The 26440-nt window shown below is 37.6% G+C and overlaps 1 protein-coding gene across 50 annotated transcripts in view; it reads left to right on the forward strand.

Moving 5' to 3' along the window:
- Positions 1-26440, forward strand: part of KTN1 (kinectin 1) — a 104497-nt gene that overhangs the window by 18044 nt on the left and 60013 nt on the right. For 23 of the 50 annotated variants that reach the window (XM_054666572.2, XM_054666586.2, XM_016926115.4 and 20 more), the window contains exons 2-6: positions 3656-3779; positions 13922-14474; positions 18454-18591; positions 19897-20067; positions 21113-21243. In XM_054666572.2, the coding sequence (XP_054522547.1) occupies positions 13952-14474; positions 18454-18591; positions 19897-20067; positions 21113-21243 (963 nt within the window). In that variant the 5' untranslated portion in view covers positions 3656-3779; positions 13922-13951. Of the gene's footprint in view, positions 1-59; positions 398-3655; positions 3780-13921; positions 14475-18453; positions 18592-19896; positions 20068-21112; positions 21244-26440 lie in introns of all 50 variants that reach the window. The other 27 variants (XM_054666576.2, XM_016926116.4, XM_054666580.2 and 24 more) reach the window with 2 other exon arrangements.

A 26440-nucleotide genomic window follows, 5' to 3' on the forward strand; every position in this document is an offset into this window, starting at 1 on the left:
AAAAGCAAAGGTCAGCTGTAATCCCTAGTGAAATAATAAGAATATTGCTTTCTCGGCAGGGCGCGGTGGCTCACGCCTGTAATCCCAGCACTTTGGGAGGCCGAAGCGGGCGGACCACGAGGTCAGGAGATCGAGACCATCCTGGCTAACATGGTGAAACCCCGTCTCTACTAAATATACAAAAAATTAGCCGGGCGTGTTGGCGGGCGCCCGTAGTCCCAGCTACTCTGGAGGCAGAGGCAGGAGAATGGCGGGAGCCCAGGAGGCGGAGCTTGCAGTGAGCCGAGATCCCACCACTGCACTCCAGCCTCGGCGACAGAGCGAAACTCCATCTCAAAAAAAAAAAAAAAAAAAAGAATATTGGTTCCTCAATCAGTCATACTCTGGTTGGAAAGAGGTACTGTTCATTAAAAAAAAAAAAATTACATTCTGGATTAGTAAATTTCATATAAAGTCTGAATTAATTTTTACTAATTATTTACTAATGTTGATCAGTTTTGTTTGTTGCATAGCTGACAGACTTATTGCTTCTAAAAACTAATATTCCAGTGTTCAGCAGGGTCTAGAATTCTGTGGTAATTAATGGTCATTGTTTCTATGGAGATTTTATTACATTATTCTTTGGCTTCTATTGCTAAGTACTATGTAAGTCTAAATTTTTCGGTACTCTTTTCTGTATTGCTTTCAAGACTTGCTTAAGTTACACAACGTTACAACAGATGTTTAAATATCTTTTATTCTGTTCAAATTTTGTTGCCTTTCCTGAATTGGAAGATCCATAGCTTTCAACAGGTTTTGAAAATTCTCAGCCACTGTGTTTCTTTGTTCTTTCCTCTCCTTGAATTCCCATTGGATTTATTGGACGTTCTCATGTATCCTTTATGTCTGTTAATTTTTCTTTCATATTTTCCCTTATGTATAATTTTTTTGTGGTACATTGTCAGTTTTTTAATCGTCTGTCTTGTTTGATAATTCAACTTTATATAGTTATCAGGCCATTTAGCTTTTAATTGCTGGGTGTTTGTATGTCTGTGTACATATGTATGTACACACATAATTTATAAAATTCAAGTTCTAAGTTTTCTGTTTTTTTATGAGTGTTTTCTGTGTTTCTGATTTCTTTTATAACTCTAATGGCTGAAATTTTTGTTTTAATAGTCTTTCACATTCTGTTATCAGTTTTTTTGGGATCTACTCCCTGTTTGTATGTGCTACTCTTGTTTATTTTGACTGGAAGTTCACCTCTGGCAGGAGTATATCTGCAAATACTATACTGTACAGACTAGATTGGACAGAGGTAGTTTTTTTTCCAGAGAGATTTTTCCTTCCCAAGAGTTTTTCCTGAGTCCCAGGGCTTTTGTGGCCATTGAGCCATTTTTTTTCTTTTTTTTGAGACAGAGTCTCGTTCTGTCGCCCAGGGCGGAGTGCAGTGGCGCAATCTTGGCTCACTGCCAACCTCAGCCGCACAGAAGCACAGATTCAAAGCGATTCTCCTGCCTCAGCCTCCGGAGTAGCTGGGATTAACAGGCTCCCGCCACCACGCTCGGCTGATTTTTTGTATTTTTAGTAGAGACGGGGTTTCGCCATGTTGGCCAGGCGGTTCTCGGAACTCCTGACCTCAGGTGATCCGTGAGCCATTTTTATGTCAATATTTGTGGTAGGAAGGGGGCAGTAGGGGGTGTTCTGGATTGGCAGAAACTGTAGATCAGAATTTAAGGTTGTAAAATCTTAATGGAGACTTCTGGCCTTTGGAAAAGCAAACAAGCTTTCTCTTGTGTCTTTTTCTCATTTGTGTCAATACTACTTATTAAATCTGTTTTTTTAACTTAGTGATTTGAAATGGCACTGTGATAATATACCAAACTTTTTGTGTGTATTTGGGCTATTTTGCCTTTAATTGGGTGTTCTTGGACAATAATTAAAAATTCTTGTTTACATAAGCAAAACTTTTTCAGTAGTCATTTTTGATAGTATTTGATATTCTAATTTACATTTTATGTTTAGTTTGTGAGATGTTTTAGGTATTATGTCTCTTCTGGGGATAAGCAAGAATATCCCCAGAAGAGACATAATACCTAAAACATCTGATCATTTTAGTACTTCCATTGTTGAGTGACCTAAGGTGATACACCTAAGAGTTATTTTATTAATATTTTATTAATTAACCCGTTATGTTCAACTTTAATACCCTAGCTAAACTTTTCCAAAGGATGATAAATTTTTGTGAATGATAAATTTTGAAGTAAGTTTTTCTATTTGCTGCTAAATTTAATTTCATTAAATTTAAGCATCAGTTATTAAGACTACCCTGTGGTAGTGGGATTGGACAGATTTGTTATGGTTAGGGTAGAGCTAGGACCACTGGGAGAAGTTATAGGATGATGTGATTTTGGATCAAAACTAAAAAGAACTTGTCTTTCTAAAGAAATAAAAGGGGTTTATGGGAGGTATTCATCCCTGCTTTTCAAACATAGGCTGGCTGCCTGTTCAGCTGGGTTTAATCTCTGAGTGGCTAGTTGGATTAGATGGCCCTTTCTTACTCAGAAATCTTATGAAAGGAAAAGTAGGTCAAGATGGTAGATTTTAAGGGGAGGAAAGCTTCTGTACATGGTGTAGCTGTTTTACGGTATGAATTTCATGTTGTAGTGTTAATTTTTGAACAGTTTTGATGACATGTTCTTTTGTCTTCGAAAACTGATTTTATGTGTTGATTTGAAAGACTGTTTTAAAAAGTTATTACTTTTTTGGTATTAAAGCTTTCAGTTTGTCTAATTATAAGTTAGATTTTTTTTTACCGAATAAACTTCTAACCAGATTATTTCCCATGAAAGTGTTTTTAAATGAGCAGTGCCTTTTCCTGAGAAAATGGGCTGGTTTGGGCATGATGAGTAAGCAAAAGTCTAAAAGATACTTTCAGCAGCTATGACCTCTGCAATTCCTTTTCAGTTTCTTGGGAAAGCTGTTCAAATGGATTGATGTATTCTCATATTAAAGGGAAAAAAGTTTGATTAAAAAATAGAAGTCTCATTTGTTGTGACATGATACCTAATGGAGAAATTAAATTTCATTACTCATTTCTGGCATTAGTTGTATTCATTTCACATTGGGTTAGCAGTACTTTAGAATGGATATTGCTGAAGTAAGTGGTGTGTTAATAAGATGTGAGTCATAGAAATAACTGTCTTGCAGTTTAAAAGGAGAAATTGTACCATAGCTTTGAAATTTTAGTGTGGTCTATAAAGTTAATCTTAGAAAAGATACTGTAAATGGGATTCCCATGTTGGGGAATTCCAGTGTTTGGATTTCCTGGATTGTTTTGTCTTTTGCTTGCTTTGAATGTTTTTCCTCTTATCTTATTGTATAATTATGTTGTGCACTCCGGGGCCATTATACTTTTGGTGTAGTGACTGACTAGGACAATAGGAATTTAGATGAGTTTTTGCGTTTTGATGGCCGTTTCAGGAAATGGTTAATGCTTTGTCTATTTTTCTCATTGAATTTTTTGTTTTTTTCAAAATGATTTGTAGAATCATTTATTTTTAAAAATTCTTACTGCAAATGGAATATACTTACAAACATTTAAACATGTAGAACTATGTAAAATGAGCCTATTTTCTTGTGTTTTGAAGTACTTTATATTTTTTCTTTTTTTCAGGTAGATTTTCGTTCCGTCACCCAGGCTGGAGTGCAGTGGTGTGACCTTGGCTTGCTGCAGCCCTTTGCCTCCTGGGTTCAAGTGATTCTCATTGCCTCAGCCTCCTAAGTAGCTGGGATTACAGGTGCGTGCCACCACACCCAGCTAAGTTTTGTATTTTTGGTAGAGACAGGGTTTTATCATGTTGGCCAGGCTGGTCTTAAACTCCTGCCTCAAGTGATCCACCCACTGTGGCCTGTGAAGGTGCTGGGAGTACAGATGTGAGCCACCACGCCCGGCCCTCAAGTGCTTTATATTTTTTCTTATGTTTGAAACTTTATTTGGATGTTTTTAGTCGATTTGAATGATACAGCCTTCTACTGATTACAAATAACTTAGAGCAAACTAAATTTTTGTATGTATTTAGATTTGTTTTAGATTTTGAGTTCAATTTTATTTTCTTTATCACACTGCAGTATGTTGCTGCCTTGCTATATTAGTTGAAACCATTTACTGTCTCATAGAATTATATGCATGTCTGTGTAAATAGAGAATAAGTGCTCTGGAATTTTAGGAGGAGAACTAGCTGTAGACATGGTACTTGAGCTGGAAGAGTAGAACCATATGGAGGCTCAAGTTAGGATTTTTGCTCTAGTTAGGTTTGTAGATACTATATACTTCCTTTCTCAGTGAGATTATAAATTCATTTAAAGTCAGCAAATTTATTTGTGAACACTGTCAAATACCCTGCATTCAAAAACTTCAGTGGAAAATTAAAGTGAGTGCAACTTACAAAGAACGAAAACTACAGCAATAATTATAATGTGTTTTATAAGGCCTTCAACACTGTCTTTTTTTTTTTTTTTTGAGAGAGGGTCTCCCTCTGTCGCCCATGTTAGAGTGCAGAGGTGAAATCATGGCTTACTATAGCCTTGAGCTTCTGTGCTCAAGCGATCTTTCTGCCTTATTCTTCCAAGCAGCTGGGACTACAGGTGCATGCCACCACGTCTAGCTAATTTTTTATTGTTTGTAGAGACAGGGTTCTGCTATGTTGCCCAGGATGGTCTTGAACTCTGGGCTCAAGCAATCCTTTCTCCTTGGCCTCCCAGAGTGCTAGGATTACAGGCATGAGCCACCGTGCCTGGCCACCATCTTTTTTCCACTTATTCTCTGCTTATGACTTTGCTTCTCATTTCATAAAGAGAATAGTAGCATTAGGAACAGAATTTTCACAAATGTCTATACCGTCTACCTCCTTTCCTGTCCTGGGTCTGTGCTTTTATATTCTTCCTTCTTTATGTTTCTGCAGATGAACTGGCTGTGCTACCATCTAAGGCCAGTCACTCTATCTACTTGTCCAAATTCTGTCTTTTCTTGCTATTTGAAAACATTGCCTCTCACTCCTGCATCATTGTTCTTTCCCTTTTTACTGGATCATTTTTTTTGTCAGCATATTATCATGCTGTAATTTCTCCCATCTTTAAAAACCAAACTGTTAACCTCATATTCTCCTCCAAGTTCCATCTTATTTCTCTGCATCCTTTCACAGGAAAGCTGCTTCAAAGAGTTGTCCACACTTGCTAGAGTTCTTCTAACTTTTAAATTCATTTCAATCAGGTTTTGATCACCACTACTCTACTGCTTTGGTCAAAGTCACCAGTAACGTCTGTGTTGCTAAATTCAGAAGTCAATTACTAGTTTTCATTGTATTTTAATTACCAACCCCATTTGACAAAATTGATCCATCTCTCCTCCTTAATAGACTTTATTCATCTGGCTTCCAGGACAGCAGACTCCTAGTTTTCTTTCTAGCTCTCCTCAGTCTCCCTTGAGAGTTCTTCATTTTCCTGTTGTTGAATTTCAGTGCTTCAGTCTTGAGACCTGGTCTCTATTTATACCCATTTGTTTGGGATTTTATCCAAGTTTATGGCTTTAAATATAGTCCATTTGCTGAATACTTCCAAATTTATATCTCCAGCCTTCACTTGTCACGTGACAACTCTTATTTAGCTGTCTCCTGGACATCTCCACTTACCTAAAACCTAACTCCTTATCTCCAGCCTTAACCATGTCCCTGCCACTTTTCCCCTATCTCAGTAAAGGGCAGCTCCTTTGTTTTTGGCCTAGTCTAAAAGCTTTGGAATTGCCTTTGGCTTTGTTTATTCTCTCATACCCCACATCAAGTCCATCAACAAATCATCTTGGCTCTACCTTTATAAAGTATCAAAAATTTGACCATCTCACCTGCTACCATCATCTCTAAATTATTTCAGTTGTCACCTAACAGTTCTCCCTGATTTCACTTTCTCCCTACACCCTTCCCTAGTCAGACCCCTCCAGTAGTTTTCCCATATTACTGAGAGTGTTAGCCACAATCCTTTTCCTGTAAGAAACTACATGAATTGTTAACCACATCCCCTCTCCCTTTCAAATTCTCTTTGACCTCATCAGTTTATCCTTTTGTTCATTCTACCCGAACCACATTGTCCTTACTGCTCTTGCTCATATATAGCAGGTATGTTACTGTCTCATGATCTTTGTGCTTGCTCTTCCCTCATTCACTGTATTTTGCTCTTCACTTAGATATGGATAGCAACATGGCTCTATCTTTAACTTACTTCAGGTCTTTATTGAGATGTCATTTTTTAAAAATGAAATAATCTCTGACCATTCTACTCTAAATTTTAACCATTAGGAGTTTGAGACCAGCCTGGGCAACATGGCAAAACCCTGTCTCTATATTAAATAATTAAAAAAAAAAATTTAAATAAAATTTAATGACTGTCCACATCTTCCTGTGCTCCCTATTTCTCTTCCCTCCTTATCACTATTCTTGCTACTTGTTACCCTTTCATATACTGCATACTAATTGTTGGTCTGTCTTACCACTTAGTAGAATGTTAGCTCTGTGAGTGCAGGGTTTGTGGCCCTTTTACTGCTGTTTACTCAGAATGTCCTAGAGCAGTCCTGACATATGGTCGGTGCTAAATAACAAATGAATAATAAAGACTATTGTGGAAGAGAGTTGAAATTACATATTCATAGGTTTGATTTAAGCTGGGTTTTGAAGGATAGGTGGAGATTTCATACAAAGGACATGGCAAAGATTTTTAGATTTGATTGCAGGGATAAGGTGAAGTGCTTTAAATGGAACTTTAGAAAGTGTTTCCTTTGGTTGCCTGATTTAGAATCCATAGTAGCCTCTTACTGCTGATTTTTCCCACTTGGTTGACTGCTGATCTTTTCTAGCTGGTCGTCCCATATTTTCTTCAAAATCTGATCTAGAACTCCCAGATAGGAGCCTATTCCTATATTCTTAATCTTGTCAAGGGGTTTCCTCATTTATGGAACCTTCCAGGCATGACATGTTGGAATTGTCTTATTAGTGTCCTCACTCACTTTCAAATAGTTGTGTTTTCTTGTTAGTTGTTCCACCCAAGTATTTCTGTGTTGAAATTGATTTATTGTCATTAGATCTACTTAAACTACTGAAAGTCATTTTAATTGGTCTCCTTGCAATTATTTTTAACCTATCCATTTGGTTTTATTTATTTAGTTAGTTATTTGAGAGGGAGTATTGCTCTGTCGTCCAGGCTGGAGTGCAGTTGGAGATCTAATTCTTTAGCTCGTTTCTGCTGCCTCTTGTTCATGATGGCTTATCACATGTTCTGTTATTTTGTGTTGTGGGCTTATATCTGGATAATAATTTTTAAAAACCTTAAGGAGCCTGGCTTGGGGAAGGAGTCCGCCAAAGAGGTTATGCATTTGCTTCTGCCACGGGTACTCTGGGCACCACCAGCTGGGGGCCACTTAAATTTTTTGGCTGGCATATCCAAGATCATGCAAGTAGTTTGGACCCTAAAGCCATGTGAGAAGAAACTCATGGATAAAACTTTTTAAGTAAGACTCTGAGTGAAGGCCGAATTGGGACTAAAAGCCAAGACTCTTGCCTTCCATTTTACTGCCTCATTATATTGCTATTCACTAATCTTAAAATAATTTACTTTTGCTCAGGATGTATCTGCAATATAACACGCATACTGTATTTGAAGGTTATCAACTACATGATGGCTAATATTTACTTTTAGCAGGAGGAGTTCATTGTATCTAAACCTTTTGCAGAATGGAAATCTAATTAAATGATACTTGGCTACCAATAGTAAACTTTTTATCACTGTAGAGTACTTACCATAAATCATTTTTCTTAAAAAAAGATCAACTTGTCTGTTTAAAAAAAAAAAGATAGTATTGTGGGTTTAAAGAAAGGTAAACATGGTATGAAGAGTGGCCCGTTTGGAATGCCAAGTATTTAGATTCAGTGTGATCAGATTACAGATAGTTTTTTTTGTTGTTTTTTGTTTTGTTTTAACCTATGAACATTATTTTTACAAATAACCTGTAAAAATAGCTTTCAGCTTAGGCCTCACAGCTACTTCTGTAATATTTTAACTGTATTCAAATAATGAAATAAAGCTCTTATAGGCTACTCTGGGAGCCTGTATATCTTAAAGGTGTATTCATTTAGTTGTCCAGACATTGATTTATACTGGAATTTTTATGAAATTATGCATTCCTGTGTTGAAAATTACGTTTCCCTCAACTTACTGTTTTTGTTTTTTTCAAATGTGTCTGCTTGCTTAGTATGTTTTTTGGTAGAAAAAGATTTTCACTGCGTTCAGATTTCAGTCTTGAATTTTGATTTGTTAAGTTTTTGCTAATGGTTTTTTTGAGCCACCCCAGCTGATAAAATTGTGTCAATTGAAGGACAGAAATATTGATAAAATTAGTTTTTTTGTGTCATTTGTTTTCATTGTTTTTAATGTGAAGAAAAGGATAGCAGAAGCAAGAGCAACTGAAACACTATAGTAAGAAAATATAATTCAAAATTGTTCTATTACTTGAAATAAAGTATACTTATCAAACTGCCTCAGTTTTTTCTCATAATATTAACAATTCTTATGTTTATGTATTTAAGCTTTTAAAAGTTTAATACTGTGCATTCAGGTTGGTTACTTAAATTATTGTTTCAATGTGAAATTTTAAAAGTTGAACAATTAACCAAACAGTAAAATGTTTGTAATAATCTCCCTTCAAAAAATGTAATGATTCTCATTTTTTAGGTATCATCTATGAGTGTATGTAATACTCAACACAAAACTTTTAGTCTTTCTGCTGTGTAATGTATTTTGCTGCATTACAGTCTTAATTATTTTAAATGGTTGTGTGATGTGTCTTCACATGTCCCACACTGAAACAGTTTCATTGTTTTATTATATAAACAGTGTGGTCTGTCTTGTATATACATAAATATATTATCCTTTTTGGTTAAGCAGTTCTATTGAAATTCTAATAATTGCCGCCAGATTTTTATATCACTTAAAATTTTAGGTTTCACTTCTTTGTTATATTAATATAAATGGGTCATTGTGCCTTCTGAGAAGTTTGTAAAATTTAACTCAGTGATGTGTCTCAGTTTTTGTATGAACAAATGTAAGTTATAGGAGAGCGAGTAAATAGAATTTTAAAACTATTTGATTAGTATTTGTAATACGTACTCTGACGAAACACGACTTACATATTATGCGTGTTAACTTATTATAATTATTTTTTTAGTTCTTTTAAGATAGGGCAGGAATGAAAACTCAATATAGAGCAGGATTTTAAACCTGGGGCCCGTGCATATTCTTCAGGGAATCCAGAAACCTTCTGGAGATTATATGTAAAACTTAGTGAGTGTGGATACTTTTTTTCTTTGAGAAAGAGGGTCAGTATCTTTATCAGTTTCTTGAAAGATTTATGTCCGAGTGAAAGATAAAAGACAATGGTGTGGAATGTGGTTTTAAAATAGTTTGGACTTGCTTTCCTATTGTTCCATGGATATTTCTCTCCTGGTTCTCTTGACAGAGAAATCCTATTTGCCACCACTGGCTGTTCATTGCATTCAGATTGGAATCTATTATGACTTATGTGTGATGAGGTTAAAGAGGTAACTAATATTAGAAAGGGTAAGCCAGGCTAGGTGGTACATGCCTGTAGTGTAGTTCCAGCCACTTGGGAGGCTGAAGTGGGAAGACCTCTAGAGTTTGATGCTGCAATGTGCTATCATAGGGATTGTGAATAGCCAATGTGGTCCAGCCTGAGCAGTGTATATATAGAGACCCCATTTCTTAAATGTGTAAAAATATTATACATTTTTTGTGATAACTCGGGTTGTGAGTTAGCAAAAATCACCAGTGTTATTTCTTCCATGTGTGAAAGAACAACATGAGTGTCTACATGTCTCCATGTTTTTCAACTCAACAAACATGTATTGAATTGTATACTGTGGACTTAGAAAATTTTAATGACCTGGTTCTTATTACCCAGAGCTAAATTAACTTTGTCTCAACCTCTTTACTTTTATTTTTCAGTTTTGCCTCCCTGCTTTTAAAACTTTGTGTTTGTTCTTCCCTGAATTTTCCTCAGTTTCATTCCCAGTTCCTTTTTGTCTCCTCTTTTTTCCTCCTCATGTAATTCTGATGCTCATGGGTAAAATGTGAATTTGAGGTATATTTATTGGTATTGTAGTATTTATTCAATAAACACTCATGTTTTGCCTTTTTAAAATAATATTTTATGAATTTATCATAAACAAAGTTTAAAACTAGAGTATTAAGGCAAATGAGACTGTCCCCATGATTCTGGCACAACTCCTTAGTTACTGAACTTGCATACATAAAATGTTTTGATCATATAATTACATATGATTTTGACTTTTTAGCAGCATTGAATTGAATTTAACAAAGTTTTAGTGTTCATGGTTTTAATACCTATACTTTGAGTTGATATTTGCTGATTGAAATCATTCTGATTTTGAATGTTTTATTTCTTAGTTTTTATGTAATATTGCTGTGAACTTTTTTTTTTTTTTTTTTTGAGACAGAGTCTCGCCCTGTTGCCCAGGCTGGAGTGCAGTGGCGCGATCTCAGCTTACTGTCACTGCAACCTCTGCCTCCTGGGTTCGAGTGATTCTTTTGCATCAGCCTCCTGAGTAGCTGGGATTACAGGCACGTACCACCACGCCCGGCTGATTTTTGAATTTTTAGTAGAGACGGGGTTTCACCATGTTGATCAGGCTGCTCTCGAATTCCTGACCTCAAGTGATCCGCCTGCCTCGGCCTCCCAAAGTGTTCACAGCCACCATGCCCAGCCTGTGAACATCTTTCTATATGTTTTTTTCTTGCAAATAAATTCCTAGGGATAAAGAATTGGGATTATTGGGTTAAAGGAATGCAAACATTTTCTTCTTTTTTATTCTTCTAAAAAAAAAAACAGGATACATGTGGAGAACGTGCAGGTTTATTACATAGGTATACGTGTGTCATGGTGGTTTGCTGCACCTACTGACCCATCCTGTACGTTCCCTCCTCTCAGCCCCCACCCGCAACAGGCCCTGGTGTGTGTTGTTCCCCTCTCTGTGTCCATATGTTCTCAGTGTTCCACTCTGACTTATGAGTGAGAACATGTGGTGTTTGGTGTTCTGTTCCTGTGTTAGTTTGCTGAGGATGATGGCTTCCACCTTCATCCATGTCCCTGCCGAGGACATGATCTCATTCCTTTTTATGGCTGCAGCAAACATTTTCTTGATTCTTAATCTCTTGGTGTCTAGTTAGGTTCCTCTAAATGCATAGTGAGACTCAGGTGAGCTCAAGTGAAGGTGAATTGAATTGTGTGAAGAGAGACTCCCGTGAAAATCCAGAGACAGAAAGCTTGATTCCTTCACGCCTATATATGGGACCTGGAAAAGGAAACTAGAAAATCATTAAAACATTTGAAGAATCAGTGTTTCAGAATTCTTGTGGTCTCATACCCTCTCTTCTTGAACATTTGCTACTTTTTCTTTCTATACGGGGGAATTTGCTGTGCTTGATCATAATTTCTGCTTTCCTAAAACCTAGGTTTGTACAGGGCTGCAGCTTATTCATTAGGCCTTTTTGACTTTTACCCCTTTTTTCAGCTTCTATTACTGCTGCTAAGTGCCTTAGCGTCTCTTCTTCACCAAAGCAAAAACTCGAAGCATTCCAACTCATTGTTTTGTGTTTTTTCTCCCTCGGCTGCCCAGCTTATGTTGAATAGGCTGTGTATTCTGTGGATGCTATGTTAAAAAAAAAATTCTGGGCTCTTTTAAAGCATTCCTGGTTGACGAATCACACTTAACGGAGGCACAGTAAAATGTGTCTAATTTTAAAACCTGGATAGTTCATGTTAATTTGAATTATCAGGGAAACAATTCTGTATGGAGTTTCTTTTAGTATTTTGTTAGCACATGATTCCTTTTCCCCCTTAACTTGTTAAAACCTTGTCTTAGTAAATCTAGGGTTTAACTAATACTATTAAAAAATTGCTTATGGAAGTATGAAATATTACTTCAGTCATATAGATTAATAGCATGCCTGTTGAACAAATGACAGTCATTCCTTGGTATATGCAGGAGATTGGCTTCAGGACCCCTGTGTATACCTAAATCTAAGCATGCTGGAAGTCCTGGAGTAGTCCCTGTGGAACCTGAGTATACAAAGTTGACCCTCCATATACTTGGGTTTCACGTCCAGCGAATACGTATTTTCAGTAACAATTGGTTAAAAAAAAAAAATTCATGTGTAAGTGTACCTGTGCAGTTCAAACCCATGTTGTTACAGTTCTGGCAAAGTCTTATATTCAATAAACTCACATTTATCCAATTTAAAATCAGATATTTTCTTAGGTGTAAAATAATTCTTAGAATAAGTTCCCTGTTTAGGTAGAATTTGGTTTCTTTATCTAATCATGACATATCAAGACTCTCCAAATTGATAATTTAAAAACTTAAAAAATTCTCAGATTTATTTTTACATTAAAGATGTAGCAATTAACTTTAATTTGCTTTATCCTAAACATGTCCTGATGTTTAATTATGTCTGTATTATATACCTTGTCTTTTTCTACAACGCATTTAAGATAACATAAGAATACAAGTCACTTTTATGTGGCTTATGCATGTTTGTAAGGAGCATCAATATCTAGAATCTCAACATCAGAATCATTTATACTTTGAGATTTAATTTTAGCAGAAACTACCCTTCACGTAAGTGATATGTATATTCAAGGCAGATGTTGGTAGTCAAATTACATCGCCACCCCACCCCCCCCGCCCCGGGCGTACTTACTGAGTCCATCTAAAAGTAGGGCTGATGTTCTGTTGATGAGGCAAAGCCTTTTATTTAGCAATTTCGGTAGGATGTTGATGGCAGCCTCGCTTTTGCTGTATAACTTGTTTTGTGCAGTATGGGGTGCCTTTAAAAAACTGAGATAAGTTCCTAACTTGTAATTTATTTCACTATTTTATTTTTTTGAGACAGAGACTTGCTCTGTTGCCCAGGCTTGGAGTGCAGTGGCAGAGTCACAGCTCACTGAAGCCTCGACTTCAAAGGCTCAGGTGATCCTCTCACCTCAGCCTGCAAGTAGCTGGGACTACAGGCTCACTTAACTACGCCCAGCTAATTTTCTTGTCTTTTTTTTTTTTTTTTTTTTTTTGTAAAGGCAGGGTTTCGCCATGTTGCCCAGGGTAGACTAGAACTCCTAGGCTCAAGTGATCCGTCTGCCTCAGCCTCCTAAAGTGGTGGGATTCAGGCATGAGCCACTGCGCTTGGTCTGTAATTTATTTTAATGCGAAATGCCACATCCTAACATTTCAATTTTAATTTTATTAGATTTTTATATCCTTGATAGATCCCACTGCATCATGAGGCTGATAGTCACTGGTGTAAAGATGCAAGCAGTTGGTGACTGGTCTTAATCTGTAAATAAACCACCTCTTTTTGCATGTGTGTGCATTTCAGAATATGACACTTTTAATGAATGTCCATTGAGTTAATAGTACCTCCTTATTTTCACGTGTAGTAGTTATCAACACTGTACAATAAACAAAAAAGTTAACTACTAATAAAGTACCAAAAGTGGATATTTCGGGAAAAGAAAGTAACGAATATTTAAATTTTTTCTCTTCAGTTAGGATATTTTCACATGATTTAGAAATGGAAGGATGTGTTCTCCTCCTTCTAGTTACCACTTGTCTTATTTTTCATAGTATATATGAATTGTAGTTGGCAAATAAATCAAGAATGTGATTTAAAGAACTAACCTGTTTAGATTTGTAGGTCAGGTTAGATTTGAAATGCCACTTGAAAGAGCAGCAGTTTTGACTTTAATTTTTATGAGACTGACAGGTTCTTTTTTTTTTTTTTTGTCCCCACCTTCTTCCCTATTTAGGTTTTATAGGATCACATTGACAAAAGTACCATGGAGTTTTATGAGTCAGCATATTTTATTGTTCTTATTCCTTCAATAGTTATTACAGTAATTTTCCTCTTCTTCTGGCTTTTCATGAAAGAAACATTATATGATGAAGTTCTTGCAAAACAGAAAAGAGAACAAAAGCTTATTCCTACCAAAACAGATAAAAAGAAAGCAGAAAAGAAAAAGAATAAAAAGAAAGAAATCCAGAATGGAAACCTCCATGAATCCGACTCTGAGAGTGTACCTCGAGACTTTAAATTATCAGATGCTTTGGCAGTAGAAGATGATCAAGTTGTACCTGTTCCATTGAATGTCGTTGAAACTTCAAGTAGTGTTAGGGAAAGAAAAAAGAAGGAAAAGAAACAAAAGCCTGTGCTTGAAGAGCAGGTCATCAAAGAAAGTGACGCATCAAAGATTCCTGGCAAAAAAGTAGAACCTGTCCCAGTTACTAAACAGCCCACCCCTCCTTCTGAAGCAGCTGCCTCGAAGAAGAAACCAGGGCAGAAGAAGTCTAAAAATGGAAGCGGTATTGTAATCTATTTAATCTATTTAATTTTATTGTATGATTTGGAGCTTGGAATTGAGATATTCTGTTAGGTACATACACAGAATGTTTAATACTGAATTTGAAACCATGATTATTCATTTCATTATGTGTTTGCTTCATTAACATTAATTGCTGGTAGAAATTAGTATTGATCATAAAATAGCACTTTAAACTTCAGGGCCTGATGCAGTGGCTCATGCCTGTAATCCTAGCACATTGGGAGGCTGAAGTGGGAGGACCCCTTGAGCCCAGGTGTTTGAGACCAGCCTGGGCAACAAAGTGAGACCTCATCTCTACAAGAAATTAAAAGAAAAAAAAAAAAACCCATACATCTTATAAATATCCAACTTTGGCTGTTTTACTTAAAACCACTTAGGACCTGTAAATATCAGCAGTTACGAACTTTCTAAATGATGTGGTAAGAATTAAAGGTGAAAAGCTAAAATCAGATATCATTTCTCACCCTTGATTGCTTCATTTTGCTAACATTTATCAGATATCTGTTTTATGCTAGGCATTATGCTAGGTAATAGGGCTACAGAGATGAATAGTGCATTTTCGAGGTAGTCGTGTGCTAGCTGTAGACACAGATAGGTCATTATGAAAGATTTAGTGTAATGGTCTAGATATGTCTAAACCAGTGTAGGAATTCTAAGGTAGACCACTTAAAGCATGTAATGCCAGAAATTTTAAAAGTTTGGTTAAGTACTAGTTAGGTTTTTTGGGTGGATGGGGAGGGGAGGGAGATTCCAGGGAAAGGGGGTTGATAGGTACAATGGAAAAGCCTTGAGAATTGGTGTGGCGATGTGTGAAACTGTAAACAGTTTGTTTTATTTGAAAGGACTTGTATGTACCATTAAGTCATTTGTGTGTCTTAACTTGTAGGAGGTTATATTTGATTTTTTTTTTTTTTTTTTTTTTTTGAGATGGGAGTCTCACACTCTCACCCAGGCTGGAGTGCAGTGGTGCGATCTTGGCTCAGTGTGTCCTCTGCTGCCCAAGTTCAAGTGATTCTCCTGCCTCAGCCTCCCGAGTAGCTGGAATTATAGGCGTGTGCTACCACACCCAGTTAATTTTTGTATTTTTAGTAGAGATGGGGTTTCACAATATTGGCCAGAGTGGTCTCGAACTCCTGACCTCAAATGATCCACCTGCCTTGGCCTCACAAAGTGCTGAAATTACAGGCGTGAGCCACCACGCTTGACCCGGTTGTATTGGATTTTAAATATTTGCATGTCAGCTAGGATCAAGGCATAGTAAGAACTACATGTTTTAGTTGGGGAAAAGGACACGTAAGCCAGTAAAAAAAATGTGGTTTATGTAGGAGATAGAGAAAGTATAGAGGAAATATAGAAGCCAAAGCAACTACTGCTTATGCTGGGCTGAAAGGCTTTACAGGGGAGGCAGTTCCTGAGCATTGAATCGCTTCATCAAGCAGATAGTGGGGTCTCATTACTCATTGGCAGAATATCATGTAAAGGCACAGAGCTGCAAGAGTACAGTGTATTATTGAGCCATACAACGTGAGGTATAGAGAGTGGTAGGGAACAGAGCTGAAAAGATAGCAGTGGCTAGATCATGGTGGTTTTTGGATACTGTGCCAGGGAGCTAGGACTTCTTAGGTTAGCCATTGTTGAAGATTTTCAAGCAGTTTAGTTACATGGTCATATTTCTGTTTTAGAAAGATTTTTTTGGCAGAGCTAGCAAGAACAGATTTCATGGGGCAGTATTTGATGCCGGCAGACTAGTTAAGAGGTTATTTTAGTTTTCTAAAATTAAGATGTAGGCCTGAACTATGGTAGTGACAGAAGAAACAAAGTTGAGAAGTATGCAAAGTAAGAATGACACGAATAACCTCACTATATAGAAGTGTGGCAGATAAAGGAGAAGATAGGATTAAAGCTGATCTCCCAAGTTCTGAGTTAGGTTGGGGTTGGCAAACTGCAACCTGTGAGCCACATGTAGCCCACTTCCTTTTTTTATGCCCATGAACCAAGAACACTTTTTGCATTTTAAATGGTTGGGAAATAGAATAATATTTTGAGAAATGTAAAAATGTAAAAAAAGTCAAAATCTCAGTATTCATAAAGTGTTTTTATATGCAGCTACATTCATTCACTCATTCATAATATGTTTATGACTGGCTTTCATGCTGCAGTGGCAGACTTGAATAGTTGTACCAGAGTCCATATGGCCTATAAGGTCTAAAGTTTTTACTACGTGGCCCTTTGCAGAAAAAGTTTGCCAACTTGTGCTTGGCAGATGGTTGGTAGCACTAAAATAGGTAATACTGGAGAGAGACTAGATGTGAATTGAGAAGAGAACACTTCCAGTTTGTGTTTCCAATGCCTGTGGGGCCGTCTACATAGAGCAACTCAGGATGCAGTAGGGTATGTAAATGTAGAAAAGTAGATTCAGAAACCTTAAGCGTGAAGGTAGTAGAAGGCATGGGAGTAGATAGCTCATCCAAGGGAAGTATTTTAATTGAAGCCCCAACCCTGAGAACAAGCAGTATTCAGTAGAAGCAGTTCCCAAAGGATACCGCAAAGGAATATTTCAAGTGTAAGAAGAGAATTATCATGGGAGCTGATAGGAGATAATTTATTTTATTTATTTTTATTGTGGCAAATTACATACAGCATGAAATTTACTATTTTAACAACTTTTAAGTGTGTAGTTTTGTAGTGGTAAGTACATTCACATTCTTATATAATCATCACCACTAGCCAAGTCCAGAACTCTTTCATCTTTTCCACATGAAACTCTGTATGCATTATACACTAATTCCCCATTCCGCCTGCCTCCCCCTTTTCCCCCGTCCCTCCCCCTTCCCCCATATCTTGACAATTACCCTTCTACTTTCTGTCTTTATGAATTTGACTACTCTGGGAATGTCATATAAGTGAAATTATACAATATTTATCTTTTTGTCACTGCCATATTTTACTTAGCATAATGGAGAGGAGATAATTTTAAGAAAGGGGTAGAGACCAAAAGTATAAAATGCCAAAGAGTAGTCAAATAAGGATTAATGAGTATTTGTAGAATATGGCATTTGGGACACTGGGGGATCTGAGTTAATCCTTTCGTGGAATGAAAGAGATAAAAATCAGGTTGCAATTAGTTGAGGAATGATTGGTAGAAAAGGAACTAAGAGTATTTTGTCAATATGTAAGGAAATGGATGTGGGATGCTGGGAATTACGGTGATGGGGAAGGGTTTTCTCTTCCTTCCCTTCCCTTCCTTCTTTTCCTTCCTTTCCTTCCCTTCCCTTCCTTCTTTTCCTTCCTTTCCTTCCCTTTCTTTCTTCCTTTCTCTCTCTCTCTTTCTCTCTGTCTCTCTTTTCTTTCTTCTTTCTTTCTTTCCTTTTTCTTTCGACAGGGTCTTGCTCTGTTGCTGAGGCTCGAGTGAATGGTGTGATCTTGGCTCACTGCACCTTCGACCTCCGGGGCTCAAGCTATCCTCCCACCTCAGCCCCAGAGTAGCTGGAACTACAGGTGTGCGCCACCACACCTGGCTAATTTTTTTATTTTTTTCGTAGAGATGGAGCTTTGTAGAGATGAGGTTTCACCACTTTGCCCAGGTTGGTCTGGAACTCCTGGGTTCAAGTGATGCTCCTGGGTTCAAGTGATCCACCTGCCTCAGCCTCCCAAAGTGCTGGGATTACAGGTGTGAGCAGCTGCACCTTGCTGTTTATTTTTTAAGATGATAGAGACTTGATCATGCCTATAGGCTCAGTAGGGTTGAAAATAGCTGAGGAATGGGAAAGCAGGAGTAAGTACATTGAAGAACTGGTGTAGTGGAGTAAGAAAGCTAGAATAAGTTATTGGTGAGAGCGTTATATGTCAGACTTTAAATTTTTAGTGGTAAAACATTCTGGGAATTACTCAGTGATTGCATCTTTTCCGTTATGTTCATTGTTTGCCACAATTATTTTTTTTGTTTGTGTTTAATAAAGATGACCAGGATAAAAAGGTGGAAACTCTCATGGTACCATCAAAAAGGCAAGAAGCATTGCCCCTCCACCAAGAGACTAAACAAGAAAGTGGATCAGGGAAGAAGAAAGCTTCATCAAAGAAACCAAAGACAGAAAATGGTGAGATGTTTAGATATGTATTTTTGTAATGCTAATTCTAGAGAAGTACACCAGCACAGGGACCCTGGAATCTCACACACTCTTTAGCTCCCAGTTTAATGTGTGCTAATGACAACTGTAATACTAACGCACGTCTAAAATTATCTTTAGCCTTATGACTTTATAGCGCTTTGACAGATGGGCAGAGTGTACATTTGAGATGAAAAAGTTTATATACCATTTACAAAGGGCAAAGCATTTATAAATATTCTTAACTCAGTTTTGAAAAAATAAATAGCATACAGACCATAGAAGAAAAACATTCTTGAAATTTTGTACTTTTTAATATCACTTAAAGGTAATGCTTAAGGACATTAGCTAGATCTGGCATTAGCTTACATTTCCAATTAATTCCTAAACAGAACTCACATGTGTATATGGCAAGCATCAGATTATAAGAGATGGAGCAATCTTATTTGTTCACAGTTTTCCAGGGAAAGCTTGGCTGTGAAATTTGTGAAGACTAAACAACTTAAAATTATGACATATCAATTAGGTATGAGAGAAATATTACCTGAATATATTTGTTAAAATTAAATGTTAAACCATTTTAAATAAAAGAAGAGACATATATAAGTAAAGAAGCTCTTTTTGAAAGGTAGGAATGAAAAGAAAAGAGATTTTCATCTGGGTGTGGAAGTTTGTATCTCTAACCAGCAGACATTAGGCTTAATGTTCAAACTCTTCAAATTCTTCCCATTAAAATTAGGAACAAAATAAAGAGGCTTCCTTCTTCCACTTTTAATGTATTTTGGAAGTTTTAGCAAGTGTAGATGTGCCATGGAAATTAGAGGCATAACTCTTCAGAAATGAGAAGCTATCTGCAAGGAGCACTGTGGTTTTTGCACTTAGCAAGTACAAAGAACTTGTTTAAAAATTATCAACTACAGTAAGTTGGTAAAGTACCAACATAAATAAAAACTAATAGTTTTCCTTGAGCACTAATTAAGTGGAAATCTTATATTAAAACAAAAATTAAAGGAGACCTAAGGATGCGTAAAAAGTTTTTAGATACCATTAGAGGAGATATGCTATACACTTTTAGATGATTTAAATGATTTACTATAAAATAAGACTGTTGAGCTGGTACGGCTTCATTAGAATGAGTGTTTTGACTTGTTAAATGACGAAATAGGAATTTAAAACCAATTTGAGCTACCAGTAAAGGTTTCAAAAGAACTGCATTTATCATTAAATTATGCTTGCATGTCATTTACTCTGTTTTGTAAAAATTCTAATTATGATTTTGTTGAACTTAAATTGCAGTCTACGTAGATGAACCCCTTATTCATGCAACTACTTATATTCCTTTGATGGATAATGCTGACTCAAGTCCTGTGGTAGATAAGAGAGAGGTTATTGATTTGCTTAAACCTGACCAAGTAGAAGGGATCCAGAAATCTGGGACTAAAAAACTGAAGACTGAAACTGACAAAGGTAATATATGGGATTTACAGTCTTTGTTGTACTATAAAAACACATTTCTGAGTTCTGATGGAGTCATAGATTTCATTTTCTCATAGAAACAATGCATTTCAAAAGAATCAAATCCTTGTGGTAGAAGACTTATTGGTAGTCTTTTAGTCCAGCCTCCTCAGTTTTGTAGATCTGGAACTTGAATTTGACTTTTTAAAGGTCCTACAGCTATTTTGCTATCTGATGATTATTTCCCAGCTACTACTGTCTCCTGTGAGGTTTCTTGGCTAATTCATAACTGTTGTTTTTTTTTAATAGACTTTTTTTAAGAGTAGTTTTAGGTTCACAGCAAAATTCATTGGAAAGTTCAGAGTTCCCACATATCCCCTGTTTCCACATAAGTACTCAACTACCTTTTAAAACTTATAATTTAGCTGAAGTATTAAAAGCCCGAGGCTCCTTTGAGTCTGATGGGTGGCAGCTCTTTTTAAGAAGAGGTTGTTAATGCCTAATAGGAGAATCTTGGGAAAATAAGGGTGGGTGGGTCAGGAGGTGCTTGACGCATGGATTTTTAAAATGTCAGGATGGTTTGCATATATTTGATCTTCATAGGATCAGATTTCCTTTTTATAATTATCTTAGAACTTATTTTCTCATGTGTGGAATTTGGCTTAATATCTCTCAGGATTATTTTGTTTTTCACAGTTGGTTGTCAGTGTGCAAGGATTATTAAAGTTCATTGAGATTATTGTGAATATAATAGTGCAGATATTAGCACATACTAGACACCTAAGTGATTTTCTTTTAAAGCGAGGGTATATTGGCATTTTAGTATTTTGCAGTTTGAGCAAACTTTTAGCTAATGTAATTATTCCGTATTATAGATGATAAACCCTTTTTTTCCTCTTGACTGGAGTATTTGTTTTATTTAACCTGAAGTATATATCTGTTTTCTTTCGGTTATTGACTTTCTGGGCCATGAATTCTTCATGCTTACCTTTGCTGAAGTTATTATTTGTGTTTTTTAAATGCCAACTCTTTGTTTGTTTGTTTTTTTCAAATTAAGAAAATGCTGAAGTGAAGTTTAAAGATTTTCTTCTGTCCTTGAAGACTATGATGTTTTCTGAAGATGAGGCTCTTTGTGTTGTAGACTTGCTAAAGGAGAAGTCTGGTGTAATACAAGATGCTTTAAAGAAGGTAAGCGTGTTTTTTGATTATGGGCATATTCATGACCAGTCATTAGAAGTTCACCAAACAAGACTTTAGCCAGAGCAATTAATATCTACTCCCGTCCTTAACATCTCAGAACATACATCTGGAATGCCTTCAGAAATTACTTTATATATTGTATTAGTCTGTTTTCATGCCGCTGATAAAGAGATACCCGAGATTGGGTAATTTATAAAGAAAAAGAGTTTAAATGGCTCACAGTTCTACGTGGCTGGGGAGGCCTCACAATCATAGTGGAAGGTGAAAGGCACGTCTTACTTGGTGGCAGGGAAGAGGGAATGAGAACCAAGCGAAAGGGGTTTCCTCTTATAAAACCATCAGACCTTGTAAGGCTTATTTACTACCACAAGAATAATATGGGAGAAATTGCCCCCATGATTCAATTATGTCCCACCAGGTCCCTCCCACAACACATGGGAATTATGGGAGCTACAATTCAGGATGAGATTTGGGTGGGGACACAGCCAAACCATAACATTCCACTCTGGACCCTCCCAAAGCTCATGTCCTCACATTTCAAAACCAATCATGCCCTCCTACTGGTCCTCCAAAGTCTTAACTAATTTCATCATTAATTCAAAAGTCCACAGTCCAAAGTCTCATCTGAGACAAGGCAAGTCCCTTCTGCCTATGAGCCTGTAAAATCAGAAGCAACTTAGTTACCTCCTAGATACAATGGGGTGTAGGCATTGGGTAAATACAGCCACTCCAAATGGGAGAAATTGGCCAAAACAAAAGGGCTACAGGCCCCATGCAAATCTGAAATCCAGTGGGGCAGTCAAATCTTAAAGCTCCAATATGATCTCCTTTGACTCCATGTCTCACATCCAGGTCATGCTGATTCAAGAGGTGGATTCCCATGGTCTTGGGCAGCTCCACCCCTGTGGCTTTACAGGGTACAGCCTCCTTTCTGGCTGCTTTTATGGGCTGGCGTTGAGGGTCTGTGGCTTTTCCAGGCTCACAGTACAAGCTGTCAGTGGCTCTACCATTCTGGGATCTAGAGGATGGTGACCCTCTTCTCACAGCTCCACTGGGCAGTGCTTCAGTGGGGACTTAGTGTGTAGGTTTCAACCTCACATTTCCCTTCCGCACTACCCTAGCAGAGGTTCTTCATGAGGGCCCCACCCCTGTGGCAAACTTCTGCCTGGACATCCAGGTGTTTCCATACAGCCTCTGAAATCTAGGCAGAGGTTTCCCAAAACTCAAATCTTGACTTCTGTGCACCCACAGGTTCAACACTACGTTGAAGCTGCTAAGGCTTGGGGCTTGTACCCTCTGAAGCCATGGCCCATGCTGTACCTTGGTTTCTTTTATCCATGCCTAGAGTGGCTGGGTTGCAGGACACCAAGTCCCTAGGCTACATACAGCAGGGGGGCCCTGGGCCCTGCTCAGGAAACCATTTTTTCTTCCTAGGTCTCCAGCCCATGATAGGAGGGCCCTTCTGCAAAGGTCTTTGACATGCTCTGGAGACATTTTCTCCATTGTTTTGGTGATTTACATTTGGTTCCTCATTACTTATGCAAATTTCTGCAGCTGGCTTGAATTTCTCCTCAGAAAGTGGGATTTTCTTTTCTATGGCATCATCAGGCTGCAAATTTTCCAAACTTTATTCTCTGTTTCCCTCTTAAAACTGAATGCTGTTAATAGCACCCAAGTCACCTCTTGAATGCTTTGCTGCTTAGAAATTTCTTCCGCCAGAGACCCTAAATCATCTCCCTCAAGTCTCCCTCAAATCTCTAGGACAGGTGCATAATGCCACCAGTCTCTTTGCTAAAACATAGCAAGAGTCGCCTTTACTCCATTTCCCAACATGTTCCTCATCTCCATCTGAGATGACCTCATCCTGGATTTCATTGCCGGTATCATTATCAGCATTTTGGTCAAAGCTATTCAGCAAGTCTCTAGGAAGTTCTAAACTTTCCCACATCTTCCTGTCTTCTTCTGAGCCCTCCAAACTGTTCCAGCTCCTCTGCCTGTTACCCAGTTCTAAAGTCACGTCCACATTTTCGGTTATCTTTACAGCAGTTCCTCACTCCTGGTACCAATTTAGTGTATTAGTCTATTTTCACGTTGCTGATAAAGACATACCTGAGACTGGTAATTTATAAAGAAAAAGGGGTTTAATGGACTCACAGTTTCATGTGGCTGGCCTCACAATCATGGTAGAAGGTGAAAGGCATGTCTTACATGGCAGCAGGGAAGAGGGAATGAGAACCAAATGAAAGGGATTTCCCCTTTAAAACCCTCAGATCTTGTGAGACTTATTCACGACCAGGAAAACAGTATGGGGGAAACTGCCTTCATGATTCAATTATCTCCCACCGAGCCTCTCCCACAGCACGTGGGAATTATAGGAGCTACAATTCAAGATGAGATTTGGGTGGGTACACAGCCAAACCATATCATATATTCACACTAATCAATTCACTTATTTAAAATGTCATCTGTTGTCATCTGATCCTTTGACAGAGCCAATTGCTTAAAATAAGTAAGATGATTTATATTACTTTTTTTTTTTTTTTGAGACAGATTCTTGCTCTGTTGCCCAGGCTGGAGTGCAGTGGCGTGATCTCGGCTCACTGCAACCTCTGCCTCCTGGGTTGAAGTGATTCTGCTGCCTCAGCTTCCAGAGTAGCTGGGATTACAGGCATGCACCACCATGCCTGGCTAATTTTTGTATTTTTAGTAGAGATGGGGTTTCACCGTGTTAGCCAGGATGGTCTCGATCTCCTGACCTCGTGATCCACCTGCCTTGGCCTCCCAAAATGCTGGGATTACAGGCGTGAGCCACCGTGCCCGGCCAGATTTATATTACTTTTAAAGTCATTTGGCCCTTGGCTAAACTGTACCGTGCTTTGCTCTGACTAGAAGTGCTAAAGTCAAAGTCAGGTGATTTCTGGATAGCATGTATGAACGGTTTTTGTGACTGAAGATCACACCGTTCAAAGAACCTCAGGACTATTATTGTGGGGGGGGGGGTGTGTGTGTTGTGTTTGTAATAGTACTCTTCTAAAAGAAATGATTTGAATGGCATAATCACTGCTATGGCTGATGTTTTAAAAAAATTGTAAAATAAAAACCCCACGCAGCTAACATCTATATTGTTATGGGTCATATTCACTATAATATCATATGTACTATGTCATACTGGGAAAGGTGACAAATTTTCAAGGGTTACCTATGTAAAATAAAGTGATATGTTGTCTGCTATTCAATATTAGATGGTGCATTTAACTGTCTTTATTCTAAAAACACACACATGCACACCTTTCCCCATAACCTCTTGCCTACTTTCAAACCTTCAGTGGTTTAATTTTTTCTTATACTAGTCTAGACCATTACCTTTCACCTGATTACCTACAGTAGTCTCCAGATTGATGTTTCTGCTTTTCCTCTTAGTCCTCTAATTTTGTTTTTTTCCCACATAACTGTAAAGTGACCTTTAAGAGATAAATTAGGTTATATTACTGCTTTAAAAACCCTTTGGTGTTTTTCTCTTTTGTAGTTAAAACATAAATCCAGATTCCTTAACAGGTCTATGTCCTGCCTCTCTCTGCAGCCTCATCTAATGACATTTTTTCTTATTCCCTCACTAAGTTTCACCCATATGGAGTCTTCTCTGGTTCTTCTGTCATACCAGACTTGTTTCTTCTGTCTGTCCTATCTCCCCTTTCCTCCCAAACCCTCCCTTCCAATTTCTTTCTATGCCCACTTCCTCCTTCAAGTCTCCACTTAAATGTCATTTTCTCATATAAGGCTAACCTGAATTCACAGTCTAAATTGTTTGCCCTGCTATTCTTTCTTACAACCGTCTGGATGTTTTTGCCATAGCATTTATCATAGCATTATAAGTCTGTCATACTTCTATTGACAGTGCATTTTATAAATCTGTGGCAATTTTACAATGTAGTATGCTTGTTAGTTTCCATGTGATGCCAGCAATGGCCCAGAGTAAAAAGGTAATCAGTAAATATGATAAATGTGACTTTAAATACAAAGACAGATGCTTTATTGCAAGGAACTTTCTTGATTATTTTTATTTTTGTTTTTATTTTTTTGAGATGGGGTCTGGCCCTGTCACCCAGGCTGGAGTGCTGTGGCGCAATCTCTGCTCACCGTAGCCTTCACCTCTCGGGCTCAAGCGATCCCCCCATCTCACGCTCCTGAGGAACTGGGACCACAGGCAATGCCTGGCTAGTTTTTGTATTTTTTGTAGAGATGGGGTTTCAGTGTGTTGTCTATGCTGGTTTCAAGGTCCTGAGCTCAATCAGTCATCCTGCCTTGGCCTCCCAAAGTGCTAGGATTACAGGTGTGAGCCACGGCTCCTAGCCTTGATATTGATTAAAGAATTTGTCCTTCGGTTTATTTTATTGTAATTGGGTGAGTAAATACTTAAAAAAGTTGTTAGTTATATGTGGGGATTGGGAAAAGCTCCTAGCAGGGAAGAACCTTGCTGAAGTTACTATGTTACTATATTGCTGTTTAGAGTTAATGCTTTTTAAGATTAAAAGTAATTGCTTTAAGTGTCTCTCTTCTAATGAAAGATGTTGCTGGTAGCTTATGGGGGCAAGAGTAATCATTTTATTGTCTGAGACAGCTTTCAACTCTAGAGTCTGGGTGGTAAATCAGACTACCCTTTATCTATTTTAGGCAGGCCTTGGAAGAAGTTGGAAACTATTAAAGATAGCATGGAGCAAGTGTTTTGAAACTGTTCACATTTTTCCCCTTTTCCTTGGAGCCATTTGGTTTTAGATTAAAATCTTATTGTTCTTGGTTTCTCACGGGGCGGTTCTATTCTCTACTGAAGGAACTCTGCCTTTGTAGGTCTCCTGTATCTGAGTAAGACTAGGTAAGTTGAATTTCTCCTTTTTCCTGCCAGAAGTGAGTTGGTCAGAGCTTTTCACAGATTGTTCGAAGTCCCAGAGGTAATTGAATCCTCGTGCTGAATAAAGACCACTTTAGAGCAAGGGGGAAGATAAATACAGGGCACTGGCATAGGATAGGATTTTTTGAGCATTTGTATGTAGTGGCTAAAGAAGAGTCCATGGTGACTGCTTGTTTTCTTTCTTGAGTAACTGGATAGATTGTGGTGACAGTGGTTTTTGTGAACACTTTGTAGAGAGTAGAGGATTCAGAAATTTCAGAAAGCTGTTTTAGGCATCCC

Source organism: Pan troglodytes, chromosome 15 (genome assembly GCF_028858775.2).
Source record: "Pan troglodytes isolate AG18354 chromosome 15, NHGRI_mPanTro3-v2.0_pri, whole genome shotgun sequence".
In the NCBI taxonomy this organism is placed as follows: domain Eukaryota; kingdom Metazoa; phylum Chordata; class Mammalia; order Primates; family Hominidae; genus Pan; species Pan troglodytes.